The sequence below is a fragment of the Oncorhynchus keta genome, unplaced genomic scaffold, assembly GCF_023373465.1.
Source record: "Oncorhynchus keta strain PuntledgeMale-10-30-2019 unplaced genomic scaffold, Oket_V2 Un_contig_9668_pilon_pilon, whole genome shotgun sequence".
Taxonomy (NCBI): domain Eukaryota; kingdom Metazoa; phylum Chordata; class Actinopteri; order Salmoniformes; family Salmonidae; genus Oncorhynchus; species Oncorhynchus keta.
This window is the reverse complement of record NW_026290634.1, coordinates 98,753-114,111: the sequence shown is the minus strand read 5'-3', so window position 1 is coordinate 114,111 and position 15,359 is coordinate 98,753. Positions and strand designations below refer to the sequence as shown.

Genomic DNA, 15,359 nt, shown 5'->3' with positions numbered 1-15,359 from the left:
TCTGATTACCCCTTCACTTTTCCTCTACTAGATATCATGCCTCTGATGACCCCTTCACTTTTCCTCTACTAGATATCATGCCTCTGATTACCCCTTCACTTTTCCTCTACTAGATATCATGCCTCTGATGACCCCTTCACTTTTCCTCTACTAGATATCATGCCTCTGATGACCCCTTCACTTTTCCTCTACTAGATATCATGCCTCTGATTACCCCTTCACTTTTCCTCTACTAGATATCATGCCTCTGATTACCCCTTCACTTTTCCTCTACTAGATATCATGCCTCTGATTACCCCTTCACTTTTCCTCTACTAGATATCATGCCTCTGATGACCCCTTCACTTTTCCTCTACTAGATATCATGCCTCTGATGACCCCTTCACTTTTCCTCTACTAGATATCATGCCTCTGATGACCCCTTCACTTTTCCTCTACTAGATATCATGCCTCTGATGACCCCTTCACTTTTCCTCTACTAGATATCATGCCTCTGATTACCCCTTCACTTTTCCTCTACTAGATATCATGCCTCTGATGACCCCTTCACTTTTCCTCTACTAGATATCATGCCTCTGATTACCCCTTCACTTTTCCTCTACTAGATATCATGCCTCTGATTACCCCTTCACTTTTCCTCTACTAGATATCATGCCTCTGATTACCCCTTCACTTTTCCTCTACTAGATATCATGCCTCTGATTACCCCTTCACTTTTCCTCTACTAGATATCATGCCTCTGATTACCCCTTCACTTTTCCTCTACTAGATATCATGCCTCTGATTACCCCTTCACTTTTCCTCTACTAGATATCATGCCTCTGATTACCCCTTCACTTTTCCTCTACTAGATATCATGCCTCTGATGACCCCTTCACTTTTCCTCTACTAGATATCATGCCTCTGATGACCCCTTCACTTTTCCTCTACTAGATATCATGCCTCTGATGACCCCTTCACTTTTCCTCTACTAGATATCATGCCTCTGATGACCCCTTCACTTTTCCTCTACTAGATATCATGCCTCTGATGACCCCTTCACTTTTCCTCTACTAGATATCATGCCTCTGATGACCCCTTCACTTTTCCTCTACTAGATATCATGCCTCTGATTACCCCTTCACTTTTCCTCTACTAGATATCATGCCTCTGATTACCCCTTCACTTTTCCTCTACTAGATATCATGCCTCTGATTACCCCTTCACTTTTCCTCTACTAGATATCATGCCTCTGATTACCCCTTCACTTTTCCTCTACTAGATATCATGCCTCTGATGACCCCTTCACTTTTCCTTCATGCTTCTTTTCCTCTACTAGATATCATGCCTCTGATGACCCCTTCACTTTTCCTCTACTAGATATCATGCCTCTGATGACCCCTTCACTTTTCCTCTACTAGATATCATGCCTCTGATGACCCCTTCACTTTTCCTCTACTAGATATCATGCCTCTGATGACCCCTTCACTTTTCCTCTACTAGATATCATGCCTCTGATGACCCCTTCACTTTTCCTCTACTAGATATCATGCCTCTGATTACCCCTTCACTTTTCCTCTACTAGATATCATGCCTCTGATGACCCCTTCACTTTTCCTCTACTAGATATCATGCCTCTGATTACCCCTTCACTTTTCCTCTACTAGATATCATGCCTCTGATGACCCCTTCACTTTTCCTCTACTAGATATCATGCCTCTGATTACCCCTTCACTTTTCCTCTACTAGATATCATGCCTCTGATGACCCCTTCACTTTTCCTCTACTAGATATCATGCCTCTGATGACCCCTTCACTTTTCCTCTACTAGATATCATGCCTCTGATTACCCCTTCACTTTTCCTCTACTAGATATCATGCCTCTGATGACCCCTTCACTTTTCCTCTACTAGATATCATGCCTCTGATGACCCCTTCACTTTTCCTCTACTAGATATCATGCCTCTGATGACCCCTTCACTTTTCCTCTACTAGATATCATGCCTCTGATGACCCCTTCACTTTTCCTCTACTAGATATCATGCCTCTGATGACCCCTTCACTTTTCCTCTACTAGATATCATGCCTCTGATGACCCCTTCACTTTTCCTCTACTAGATATCATGCCTCTGATGACCCCTTCACTTTTCCTCTACTAGATATCATGCCTCTGATGACCCCTTCACTTTTCCTCTACTAGATATCATGCCTCTGATTACCCCTTCACTTTTCCTCTACTAGATATCATGCCTCTGATGACCCCTTCACTTTTCCTCTACTAGATATCATGCCTCTGATTACCCCTTCACTTTTCCTCTACTAGATATCATGCCTCTGATTACCCCTTCACTTTTCCTCTACTAGATATCATGCCTCTGATGACCCCTTCACTTTTCCTCTACTAGATATCATGCCTCTGATGACCCCTTCACTTTTCCTCTACTAGATATCATGCCTCTGATGACCCCTTCACTTTTCCTCTACTAGATATCATGCCTCTGATGACCCCTTCACTTTTCCTCTACTAGATATCATGCCTCTGATGACCCCTTCACTTTTCCTCTACTAGATATCATGCCTCTGATGACCCCTTCACTTTTCCTCTACTAGATATCATGCCTCTGATGACCCCTTCACTTTTCCTCTACTAGATATCATGCCTCTGATGACCCCTTCACTTTTCCTCTACTAGATATCATGCCTCTGATTACCCCTTCACTTTTCCTCTACTAGATATCATGCCTCTGATTACCCCTTCACTTTTCCTCTACTAGATATCATGCCTCTGATGACCCCTTCACTTTTCCTCTACTAGATATCATGCCTCTGATGACCCCTTCACTTTTCCTCTACTAGATATCATGCCTCTGATTACCCCTTCACTTTTCCTCTACTAGATATCATGCCTCTGATGACCCCTTCACTTTTCCTCTACTAGATATCATGCCTCTGATGACCCCTTCACTTTTCCTCTACTAGATATCATGCCTCTGATGACCCCTTCACTTTTCCTCCACTAGATATCATGCCTCTGATTACCCCTTCACTTTTCCTCCACTAGATATCATGCCTCTGATGACCCCTTCACTTTTCCTCCACTAGATATCATGTATCTGATTACCCCTTCACTTTTCCTCTGCTAGATATCATGCCTCTGATGACCCCTTCACTTTTCCTCTACTAGATATCATGCCTCTGATGACCCCTTCACTTTTCCTCTACTAGATATCATGCCTCTGATGACCCCTTCACTTTTCCTCTACTAGATATCATGCCTCTGATGACCCCTTCACTTTTCCTCTACTAGATATCATGCCTCTGATGACCCCTTCACTTTTCCTCTACTAGATATCATGCCTCTGATGACCCCTTCACTTTTCCTCTACTAGATATCATGCCTCTGATGACCCCTTCACTTTTCCTCTACTAGATATCATGCCTCTGATGACCCCTTCACTTTTCCTCTACTAGATATCATGCCTCTGATGACCCCTTCACTTTTCCTCTACTAGATATCATGCCTCTGATGACCCCTTCACTTTTCCTCTACTATATCATGCCTCTGATGACCCCTTCACTTTTCCTCTACTAGATATCATGCCTCTGATTACCCCTTCACTTTTCCTCTACTAGATATCATGCCTCTGATGACCCCTTCACTTTTCCTCTACTAGATATCATGCCTCTGATGACCCCTTCACTTTTTCTCTACTATATATCATGCCTCTGATGACCTCTTCACTTTTCCTCCACTAGATATCATGCCTCTAATTACCCCTTCACTTTTCCTCTACTAGATATCATGCCTCTGATGACCCCTTCACTTTTCCTCTACTAGATATCATGCCTCTGATGACCCCTTCACTTTTCCTCTACTAGATATCATGCCTCTGATGACCCCTTCACTTTTCCTCTACTAGATATCATGCCTCTGATGACCCCTTCACTTTTCCTCTACTAGATATCATGCCTCTGATGACCCCTTCACTTTTCCTCTACTAGATATCATGCCTCTGATGACCCCTTCACTTTTCCTCTACTAGATATCATGCCTCTGATGACCCCTTCACTTTTCCTCTACTAGATATCATGCCTCTGATTACCCCTTCACTTTTCCTCTACTAGATATCATGCCTCTGATGACCCCTTCACTTTTCCTCTACTAGATATCATGCCTCTGATGACCCCTTCACTTTTCCTCTACTAGATATCATGCCTCTGATTACCCCTTCACTTTTCCTCTACTAGATATCATGCCTCTGATGACCCCTTCACTTTTCCTCTACTAGATATCATGCCTCTGATGACCCCTTCACTTTTCCTCTACTAGATATCATGCCTCTGATTACCCCTTCACTTTTCCTCTACTAGATATCATGTCTCTGATTACCCCTTCACTTTTCCTCTACTAGATATCATGCCTCTGATGACCCCTTCACTTTTCCTCTACTAGATATCATGCCTCTGATTACCCCTTCACTTTTCCTCCACTAGATATCATGCCTCTGATGACCCCTTCACTTTTCCTCTACTAGATATCATGCCTCTGATGACCCCTTCACTTTTCCTCTACTAGATATCATGCCTCTGATGACCCCTTCACTTTTCCTCCACTAGATATCATGCCTCTGATTACCCCTTCACTTTTCCTCTACTAGATATCATGCCTCTGATGACCCCTTCACTTTTCCTCTACTAGATATCATGCCTCTGATTACCCCTTCACTTTTCCTCTACTAGATATCATGCCTCTGATGACCCCTTCACTTTTCCTCTACTAGATATCATGCCTCTGATTACCCCTTCACTTTTCCTCTACTAGATATCATGCCTCTGATGACCCCTTCACTTTTCCTCTACTAGATATCATGCCTCTGATTACCCCTTCACTTTTCCTCTACTAGATATCATGTCTCTGATGACCCCTTCACTTTTCCTCTACTAGATATCATGCCTCTGATTACCCCTTCACTTTTCCTCTACTAGATATCATGCCTCTGATGACCCCTTCACTTTTCCTCTACTAGATATCATGCCTCTGATTACCCCTTCACTTTTCCTCTACTAGATATCATGTCTCTGATGACCCCTTCACTTTTCCTCTACTAGATATCATGCCTCTGATGACCCCTTCACTTTTCCTCTACTAGATATCATGCCTCTGATTACCCCTTCACTTTTCCTCTACTAGATATCATGCCTCTGATGACCCCTTCACTTTTCCTCTACTAGATATCATGCCTCTGATGACCCCTTCACTTTTCCTCTACTAGATATCATGCCTCTGATTACCCCTTCACTTTTCCTCTACTAGATATCATGCCTCTGATGACCCCTTCACTTTTCCTCTACTAGATATCATGCCTCTGATTACCCCTTCACTTTTCCTCTACTAGATATCATGTCTCTGATTACCCCTTCACTTTTCCTCTACTAGATATCATGCCTCTGATGACCCCTTCACTTTTCCTCTACTAGATATCATGCCTCTGATGACCCCTTCACTTTTCCTCTACTAGATATCATGCCTCTGATGACCCCTTCACTTTTCCTCTACTAGATATCATGCCTCTGATTACCCCTTCACTTTTCCTCTACTAGATATCATGCCTCTGATTACCCCTTCACTTTTCCTCTACTAGATATCATGCCTCTGATTACCCCTTCACTTTTCCTCTACTAGATATCATGCCTCTGATTACCCCTTCACTTTTCCTCTACTAGATATCATGCCTCTGATTACCCCTTCACTTTTCCTCTACTAGATATCATGCCTCTGATGACCCCTTCACTTTTCCTCTACTAGATATCATGCCTCTGATTACCCCTTCACTTTTCCTCTACTAGATATCATGCCTCTGATGACCCCTTCACTTTTCCTCTACTAGATATCATGCCTCTGATGACCCCTTCACTTTTCCTCTACTAGATATCATGCCTCTGATGACCCCTTCACTTTTCCTCTACTAGATATCATGCCTCTGATGACCCTTCACTTTTCCTCTACTAGATATCATGCCTCTGATGACCCCTTCACTTTTCCTCTACTAGATATCATGCCTCTGATGACCCCTTCACTTTTCCTCTACTAGATATCATGCCTCTGATGACCCCTTCACTTTTCCTCTACTAGATATCATGCCTCTGATGACCCCTTCACTTTTCCTCTACTAGATATCAGGCCTCTGATGACCCCTTCACTTTTCCTCTACTAGATATCAGGCCTCTGATGACCCCTTCACTTTTCCTCTACTAGATATCAGGCCTCTGATGACCCCGTCTCTTGCGGTGTCAAAACATCTTTGACACTGCGATGGCTACAGAATTAGACAGGGAGACATATTTTGTCATAATCCCTTTACTTGACATCATGGCTCCCATTCTCTTGTGGTGTTATAACAAATGTAGTACCCAGTACAGAATTTATAAATGTCTTTATTGAAGGTAGTTATCTCTCCTGGTACAGAAGTTCATCACTCCTGGTATAGAATGTAACAGGGATACCCATTTTGTCTTAAACTCTGTAAACCTAGAAATAAAATCCAGCATAATTTGTTTTATGTTTAAGTAGTCTGTCCATGAAAGATGAATTGTGTCCTGACCCCATGCAGCCGACCGGCCAGGACTGACCTATGAGCAGGTGCTGCGCGGCGACACCTCCTCCCATGTGATTGACAGCTTGGAGGAGGATAAGAAGTACACTGTCAGTATCTTTGCTATCTACCCCCAGGGCCCCAGCCAACCTGTCTCGATCGTCGGCAAAACACGTAAGTGACCCTGCTGAATGTGTCGACCAACAGCTAGAATTTTAATTTGAGTTATTTAGCAGATGCTATTATCCAGAGAGACTTACAGGAGCTATTAGGGTTAAGTACCTTGTTCAAGGACACAGACAGATTTCTGGGATGCGAAACCAGTGACCTTTAGGTTACTGGCCCGACACTGCTAGTCTACCTGCCTAAAACCAATCCTATGCTTTGAAATCAATGGGAGTTTACAAGTTGTGGAACACTTCTAGAAAATGGTGAGGAATCAGGATGCTTCCATTGCCTTTGAAATCTAAGTCAATTGGTTATGAAATATATATTTCAATAGAAGCTTAACGCCCTATTTCACACCTTTCTGACTGTAATAAGTTGTTTTTCTATGACTGTCCACTAAGTGGCAGTGTAGCTTCTCCCAACATGTTGATCAGATTTCCAGGCTGTGGGTCATGTATTTCACCATCTGTGGGTGATGCAGTTGGTCTGTTCTCCATCAAATTACATTGGTAAAATGTATGTAAATATTAAAGAAAAGAGATTCATTAGTGTTCCTCCCCTAACTGAGAGTGTGTGTGTGTGTGTGTGTGTGTGTGTGTGTGTGTGTGTGTGTGTGTGTGTGTGTGTGTGTGTGTGTGTGTGTGTGTGTGTGTGTGTGTGTGTGTGTGTGTGTGTGTGTGTGCGTGCGTCTATTCTGCAGTGAAACTGGTGCCAGTGCAGCAGCTCCTGGTCCAAAACGCCACCACAGACACCGTCCAGGCCCGCTGGGGCTCAGTGAAGGGGGCCACGGGGTATCGCCTCACCTGGTCCTCCTCAGGTACTGGGACCCTAATAGCAGTGTGTTACCAAGATCACCCAAAAGACACGCTGAACACACATTGACCACTCAGACACAGTGTCTGTGAAATCACCATACAACATACAGCCTGCATACAGAGTATAGGGTGCCTTCGGAAAGTATTCCGACCCCTTGACATTTTCCACATTGTGTTACATGACAGCCTTATTCTCATCAATCTACACACAATACCCCATAATGACAGAGCAAAAACAGGTTCACATTTACATAAGTATTCAGACCCTTTAATCAGTACTTTGTTCAAGCACCTTTGGCAGCGACTACAGCCTCGAGTTTTCTTGGGTATGACGCTACAAGCTTGGCACACCTGTATTTGGGGACTTCCTCCCACTCAAGGACATTCAGAGACTTGTCCTGAAACCACTCCTACATTGTCTTGGCTGTGTGCTTAGGGTTGTTGTCCTGTTGGAAGGTGAACCTTCGCACCAGTCTGAGATTCTGAGCGCTCTGGAGTAGGTTTTCATCAAGGATCTCTCTGTACTTTGCTCTGTTCATCTTTGCCTTGATACTGACTAGTCTCCCAGTCCCTGCCATAGAAAAACATCCCCACAGCATGATGCTGCCACCACCATGCTTCACCGTAGGAATGGTGCCAGGTTTCCTCCAGACATGATGCTTGGCATTCAGGCCAAAGAGTTCAATCAGACCAGAGAATCTTATTTCTCATGGTCTGAGTGTCTTTAGGTGACTTTTGGCAAACTACAAACGGGGTTTCATGTACCTTTTACTGAGGAATGGCTACCATCTGGCCACTCTACCATAAAGGCCTGACTGGTGGAGTGCTGCAGATATGATTGTCCTTCTGGAAGGTTCTGTCATCTCTAGAGCTCTGTCAGAGTTGACCATCGGGTTCTTGGTCACCTCCCTGGCCAAGGCCCTTCTCTCCCGATTTCTCAGTTTGGCATGGCGGCCAGTTCTAGGAAGAGTCTTGGTGGTTCCAAACTTCTTCCATTTAAGAATGATGGTGGGCACTGTGGTCTTGTGGACCTTCAATGCAGCAGAAAAATGTTGTTACCCTTCCCCAGATCTGTGCCTCGACACAATCCTGTCTCGGAGCTCTACAAACAATTCATGCGACCTCATGGCTTAGTGTTTGCTCTGATATGCACTGTCAACTGAGGGACCTTTTATAGACAGTTGTGTGCCTTTCCAAATCATGTCCAATCAATTGAATTTACCCCGGGTGTACTCCAATTAAGTTGTAGAAACATCTCAAGGACGATCAATGGAAACAGGATGCACCTGAGCTCAACTTCAAGTCTCATTGCAAAGGTTCTGAATACTTATGTAAATAAGGTATTTCTGTTTTATACTTTTAATAAATTTGCAAAAATTTCAACCACATTTTTTTCACTGTCGTTATGGTGTATTGTGTGTAGATTGCTGTGTAATTTTTGTCATTTAATACATTTTAGAATAAGGCTGTAACGTAACAACATTTAGAAATATTCTAGTGGTCTGAATACTTTACGAAGGCACGATCACAGATAACCAACCCCCCTCCCCTCCTTTACCTCCAGAGGGCCATAGAGAGAATGTGAACCTGGGGGAGACCTTTAACTTCTACATGATCCAGGGACTCCACCCAGGCACTGAGTACGCCATCACCATCAACCCCATCTTTGTGGACATCGAGGGCCCTGTCATCTCTACCCCAGCCAAGACACGTGAGTTACCATGGAAACTGGGACTATGTACAGGATGAGTCAACTTCTGAACATTATGGCTGCGTCCTAAATGACACCCATAATACAGTTCTTTCTACCAGAGCCCTGTGCCAGAGCAGTGTGCCGGCCGAGGCCATCTCCCTTCATCATGCAGCTGTACAATGACTAACATTCTATCCATAATGATAGTTAAATTCTCTCCCTCTCTCTCCCGTCTCCCTGTGCCAGTGGAGAGCAGTGCAGTCCAGACTCTGAAGGCATCGGCAGTGAGCACCAACAGTGCCATGGTCTCCTGGAACTCTGTCCCTGGGGCCACCGGCTACAGACTAGCCTGGGGGCCCACTCCAGGTGACCTCTCACCTCTACACAATATACTCGCACAATAGAAACCAAAGCCCTGCCCAAAAACAACCCCCTACCCCTAGACACTTGTGAAGATCTGAGGGGATTTGATTTGATAGGCTAGGTGGAATGTTTTAACATATTGCTTATCCCTGTCCAATCCTCTCAGATCTCCAGAAGTGTGTCTGGAGCTAGGGGCTAGAGGTTCTTTCTTGACAGGGCCTCTATCTCTCTCTTCTCTCCCCCCCTCTCCCTCTCTTTCTATTGTACTCTGTCCTCCCGTCCTCCCTTTGGGCATCTCTTCCTCTTGTAATTCTTTCTCTCTCCTCTTTCTCTCTCTCCTTTCTCTCCCCTCTTCTCTCTCTCTCCTTTTCTCTCTCATGCGTGATGTATCTCTGACGATGTTCAGAGTCTCCCCAACTCTGTGTACCTACCTACCATCCCTCTGTCTCACCGTGTCTATCAAAACCAGCATCACTAGAACATGATTGGAGGAAGATTCTGCAGCGGGCTTATGGATAAAAAGAAGGTGGGGGGTGTATTTGATGTCACCCTTCTGAGCGTCCCTGTGGGGACACGACACGGATCCTTTGAAATGCCAGGACTGGGCTCCCCACCATGTCACTCGGTAGTACCAGCGTCATTTCCATGTGACAAGCTGGCATCATGGCCACCCCCTCAGAAAACAGGAAAATAAAAGGAGAGATGGAGGGATACGGGGGTTGTTTTAATGAGGGGACGGGCTTCTGATGATGTTCATATGGGGATGACAGGAAAGGGGGAATGTGTGAATAAAGGTGTGTGAGAAAAGGGATTGATCAAGCCAGATGAAGACATGGAGGAGGGAGAGTAGGGTGCCTTGTCCTTTCATGTGGAGATGATGATGGGAGTTATTTTGGGGTTTAGGTTGGTTTTTGTTCGCGTATCCTCTTCTCATTGCCCTCACGACTGCTTGACTTTTCTTTTTAAAACTCAGGATGCTTTTAATATCAACAGAGCTACGCTTGGAAACGAAAGGTATCATCAAACAATCCCAATGTCTGTAGAATTACTTGCTTTCGATGATTTGATTTGCCTGTAATGAGCTGTAAAGCAATATGAAAGGGACAAATTGAATGGAACGTCGTTAAGTTGAGTATTCATTAAGGGATTCATTAAGTTGAGTACGAAGAGAGACCTAATTGCTAATTAACTAATTTAATTTAAGCTACATAGTGAGCAATTTTGCAAATCATCAGACACAACTGCGGCAGGGTAGCCTAGTGGTTAGAGCGTTGGACTAGTAACCTGAAGGCTGCAAGTTCAAATCTCCGAGCTGACAAGGTACAAATCTGTTGTTCTGCCCCTGAACAGGCAGTTAACCCACTGTTCCTAGGCCGTCATTGAAAATAGGAATTTGTTCTTAACTGACTTGCCTAGTTAAATAAAGGTAAAATAAACTCAAGTGAACACTCCATTGGTCCAAAGGAGTTGGCCTCCAATAGCAGGTGATTGTCATCATGGGCAAAACACTAAACTGTTAGATCAGGGCTTAGGCCCTAATCCTCCCCCTACTCCATTGTTATGTGTGTTATTCTTCCAGAGTTTGTGGGTCGGGACCGTCCTAGGCAGCTGGCTCTGAACGGCTCCACCACAGAGCACCTTCTGAAGAACGTGGTCCATGACACAGAGTATGTCCTGTCTCTTTACGTCCTGTTTGGATCGCTGGTGGGTCCCGGCGTCTCAGCTACCTTCCGCACCTGTGAGTCCAACGTGTCCTCTTTCCTAGTCAAGTGTATTTTCATCACTACCCTGACCACTTCCCCTTTATCTGGCACTCGGTCGTATCACCCATCATGCAGTATTGTTTTGTGTTTTCATGTTCAGACGCTCCTGTTTTTGTATTCTCTCTATGTTCGTTCTGATTAAACTCACCGACTGCACCTGCTTCCTGACTCCCTGCGTCTTCGTCATGTTGCCTTGTATCCCCTCTTCTCTCTCCACTAGCCCCTTTGGGATATGTGTCTAACTTCCACGTGACTTCCTACACCAGTACCTCCATCGACGTGGAGTGGAGTCCCGTCGTGGGGTCCACCGAGTACAAACTCACCTGGAACATCGGTACTGTAGTGGGCTTCTTGATCCAAATCCTAAATATAACCTTATCTCAATTTCAAAGATTAATGTAGCCTGTGAGTGTGTACACGTGTGTGTGTGTGTGTAAATGTTTGTGTGTGCCTGAGTCTTTTAATTGGCTGTGTTACACAGATGGCAACACTCCCCAGTCCCAGTATTTGGACCGCAGCGTTCTGTTCCACCGCACTGAGGGCCTCAACCCAGAGACAGTCTACATAGTCAGCATCCACGCTGTCTACGGCAACACAGAGGGGCCAGAAATCTCCCTCTCACAGCTCACAGGTACCTAGAGAGAGAGTATGGGGTAAATCCAAACTTGTGCATGATTTTATTTTCCCACAGTGGTGATGGTGGGTATTGGACATTTTCACTTATTCATACATTAATGTCATTGGGAGACTGAGTAAATTTTCGACTCAAGTGGTTGCTAGGATTTGCCCCTATGACGTCAGTGGAGTCTGCAGTCACAGCAATGTGCTTGGTAGGTGCTGTATACAAACAACTCATTTAAGATACTGGGAATCCAAACGCATATGCAAGGAAACACATGTAAATAGTGGTTGACGTTGCTGAGGGTAATGTAATCACACTTGTGCATGGGAAGTGGTTGACGTTGCTGAGGGTAATGTAATCACACTTGTGCATGGAAACACTGAGGGTGTAATCACACTTGTGCATGGGAAGTGGTTGACGTTGCTGAGGGTAATGTAATCACACTTGTGCATGGAAACACATGTAAACAGTGGTTGACGTTGCTGAGGGTAATGTAATCACACTTGTGCATGGGAAGTGGTTGACGTTGCTGAGGGTAATGTAATCACACTTGTGCATGGTTGAACACATGTGCATGAAGTGGTTGACGTTGCTGAGGGTAATGTAATCACACTTGTGCATGGGAAGTGGTTGACGTTGCTGAGGGTAATGTAATCACACTTGTGCATGGGAACATGTAAGCAGTGGTTGACGTTGCTGAGGGTAATGTAATCACACTTGTGCATGGGAAGTGGTTGACGTTGCTGAGGGTAATGTAATCACACTTGTGCATGGAAGTAAGCAGTGGTTGACGTTGCTGAGGGTAATGTAATCACACTTGTGCATGGGAAGTGGTTGACGTTGCTGAGGGTAATCACACTTGTAATCACACTTGTGCATGGTTGAAGTTGCTGAGGGTAATGTAATCACACTTGTGCATGGGTAATGTAAGTGCATGGGAAGTGGTTGACGTTGCTGAGGGTAATGTAATCACACTTGTGCATGGGAAGTGGTTGACGTTGCTGAGGGTAATGTAATCACACTTGTGCATGGGAAGTGGTTGACGTTGCTGAGGGTAATGTAATCACACTTGTGCATGGGAAGTGGTTGACGTTGCTGAGGGTAATGTAATCACACTTGTGCATGGGAAGTGGTTGACGTTGCTGAGGGTAATGTAATCACACTTGTGCATGGGAACATGTGGTGGTTGACGTTGCTGAGGGTAATGTAATCACACTTGTGCATGGGAAGTGGTTGACGTTGCTGAGGGTAATGTAATCACACTTGTGCATGGGAAGTGGTTGACGTTGCTGAGGGTAATGTAATCACACTTGTGCATGGAAACACATGTAAGCAGTGGTTGATGTTGCTGAGGGTAATGTAATCACACTTGTGCATGGAAACACATGTAAACAGTGGTTGACGTTGCTGAGGGTAATGTAATCACACTTGTGCATGGGAAGTGGTTGACGTTGCTGAGGGTAATGTAATCACACTTGTGCATGGAAACACATGTAAACAGTGGTTGACGTTGCTGAGGGTAATGTAATCACACTTGTGCATGGGAAGTGGTTGACGTTGCTGTGGGTAATGTAATCACACTTGTGCAATGGAACACATGTAAGCAGTGGCTGACGTTGCTGAGGGTAATGTAATCACACTTGTGCATGGGAACACATGTAAGCAGTGGTTGACGTTGCTGAGGGTAATGTAATCACACTTGTGCATGGGAAGTGGTTGACGTTGCTGAGGGTAATGTAATCACACTTGTGCATGGAAACACATGTAAGTGGTTGACGTTGCTGAGGGTAATGTAATCACACTTGTGCATGGGAAGTGGTTGACGTTGCTGAGGGTAATGTAATCACACTTGTGCAATGGAACACATGTAAGCAGTGGTTGACGTTGCTGAGGGTAATGTAATCACACTTGTGCATGGGAAGTGGTTGACGTTGCTGAGGGTAATGTAATCACACTTGTGCATGGGAAGTGGTTGACGTTGCTGAGGGTAATGTAATCACACTTGTGCATGGAAACACATGTAAGCAGTGGTTGACGTTGCTGAGGGTAATGTAATCACACTTGTGCAATGGGAAGTGGTTGACGTTGCTGAGGGTAATGTAATCACACTTGTGCATGGAAACACATGTAAGCAGTGGTTGACGTTGCTGAGGGTAATGTAATCACACTTGTGCATGGAAACACATGTAAGCAGTGGTTGACGTTGCTGAGGGTAATGTAATCACACTTGTGCATGGGAACACATAATGTAATCACACTTGTGCATGGGAAGTGGTTGACGTTGCTGAGGGTAATGTAATCACACTTGTGCAATGGAACACATGTAAGCAGTGGTTGATGTTGCTGAGGGTAATGTAATCACACTTGTGCATGGAAACACATGTAAGCAGTGGTTGACGTTGCTGAGGGTAATGTAATCACACTTGTGCATGGGAAGTGGTTGACGTTGCTGAGGGTAATGTAATCACACTTGTGCATGGGAAGTGGTTGACGTTGCTGAGGGTAATGTAATCACACTTGTGCATGGAAACACATGTAAGCAGTGGTTGACGTTGCTGAGGGTAATGTAATCACACTTGTGCATGGGAAGTGGTTGACGTTGCTGAGGGTAATGTAATCACACTTGTGCATGGGAAGTGGTTGACGTTGCTGAGGGTAATGTAATCACACTTGTGCATGGGAAGTGGTTGACGTTGCTGAGGGTAATGTAATCACACTTGTGCATGGGAAGTGGTTGACGTTGCTGAGGGTAATGTAATCACACTTGTGCATGGAAACACATGTAAGCAGTGGTTGACGTTGCTGAGGGTAATGTAATCACACTTGTGCATGGAAACACATGTAAGCAGTGGTTGACGTTGCTGAGGGTAATGTAATCACACTTGTGCAATGGGAAGCCCTCACAGTCCTCCGCTGTATTTCCACCACTATTGTCATTCTAAGATGTGTGATTTGAACGAGACATACCACTGTTATTTCAATCGAGTAAAGACGTCATTGAAAAGTGATGATCCATTCAGACCAGCCTTACTAATTGAACTTTCGTAAATACATTAAACAGAAAATATGGAGTGTAACACTGAGTCACTGGCCATTGATATAAACCCACAGCCCTGTGGATGAAGTCCTGATATTGTAATTAAGTAGGGAGATGTGGACCGTTACGCCCCTTGTACCCTTGTAGACTGGTGGTGCCCTTGTTTGATTGACAGGTCATATACTTGAGCTTCCTATTATAACCAAGGTTCCCTTTGTTGACACTTGAGGCTTGTGTTTCAACCACTGCTATGTGTGTGTGTGTGTGTGTGTGTGTGTGTGTGTGTGTGTGTGTGTGTGTGTGTGTGTGTGTGTGTGTGTGTGTGT

The 15,359-nt window shown here is 44.6% G+C and overlaps 1 protein-coding gene across 1 annotated transcript in view; it reads left to right on the top strand.

Moving 5' to 3' along the window:
* Nucleotides 1–15,359, top strand: part of LOC118382737 (collagen alpha-1(VII) chain-like) — a 65,770-nt gene that overhangs the window by 45,059 nt on the left and 5,352 nt on the right. Inside the window, 7 exon segments of the mRNA XM_052513076.1 lie at nucleotides 6,591–6,746; nucleotides 7,441–7,557; nucleotides 9,120–9,266; nucleotides 9,495–9,614; nucleotides 11,191–11,349; nucleotides 11,595–11,708; nucleotides 11,856–12,005. Of these exon segments, the coding sequence (XP_052369036.1) occupies nucleotides 6,591–6,746; nucleotides 7,441–7,557; nucleotides 9,120–9,266; nucleotides 9,495–9,614; nucleotides 11,191–11,349; nucleotides 11,595–11,708; nucleotides 11,856–12,005 (963 nt within the window).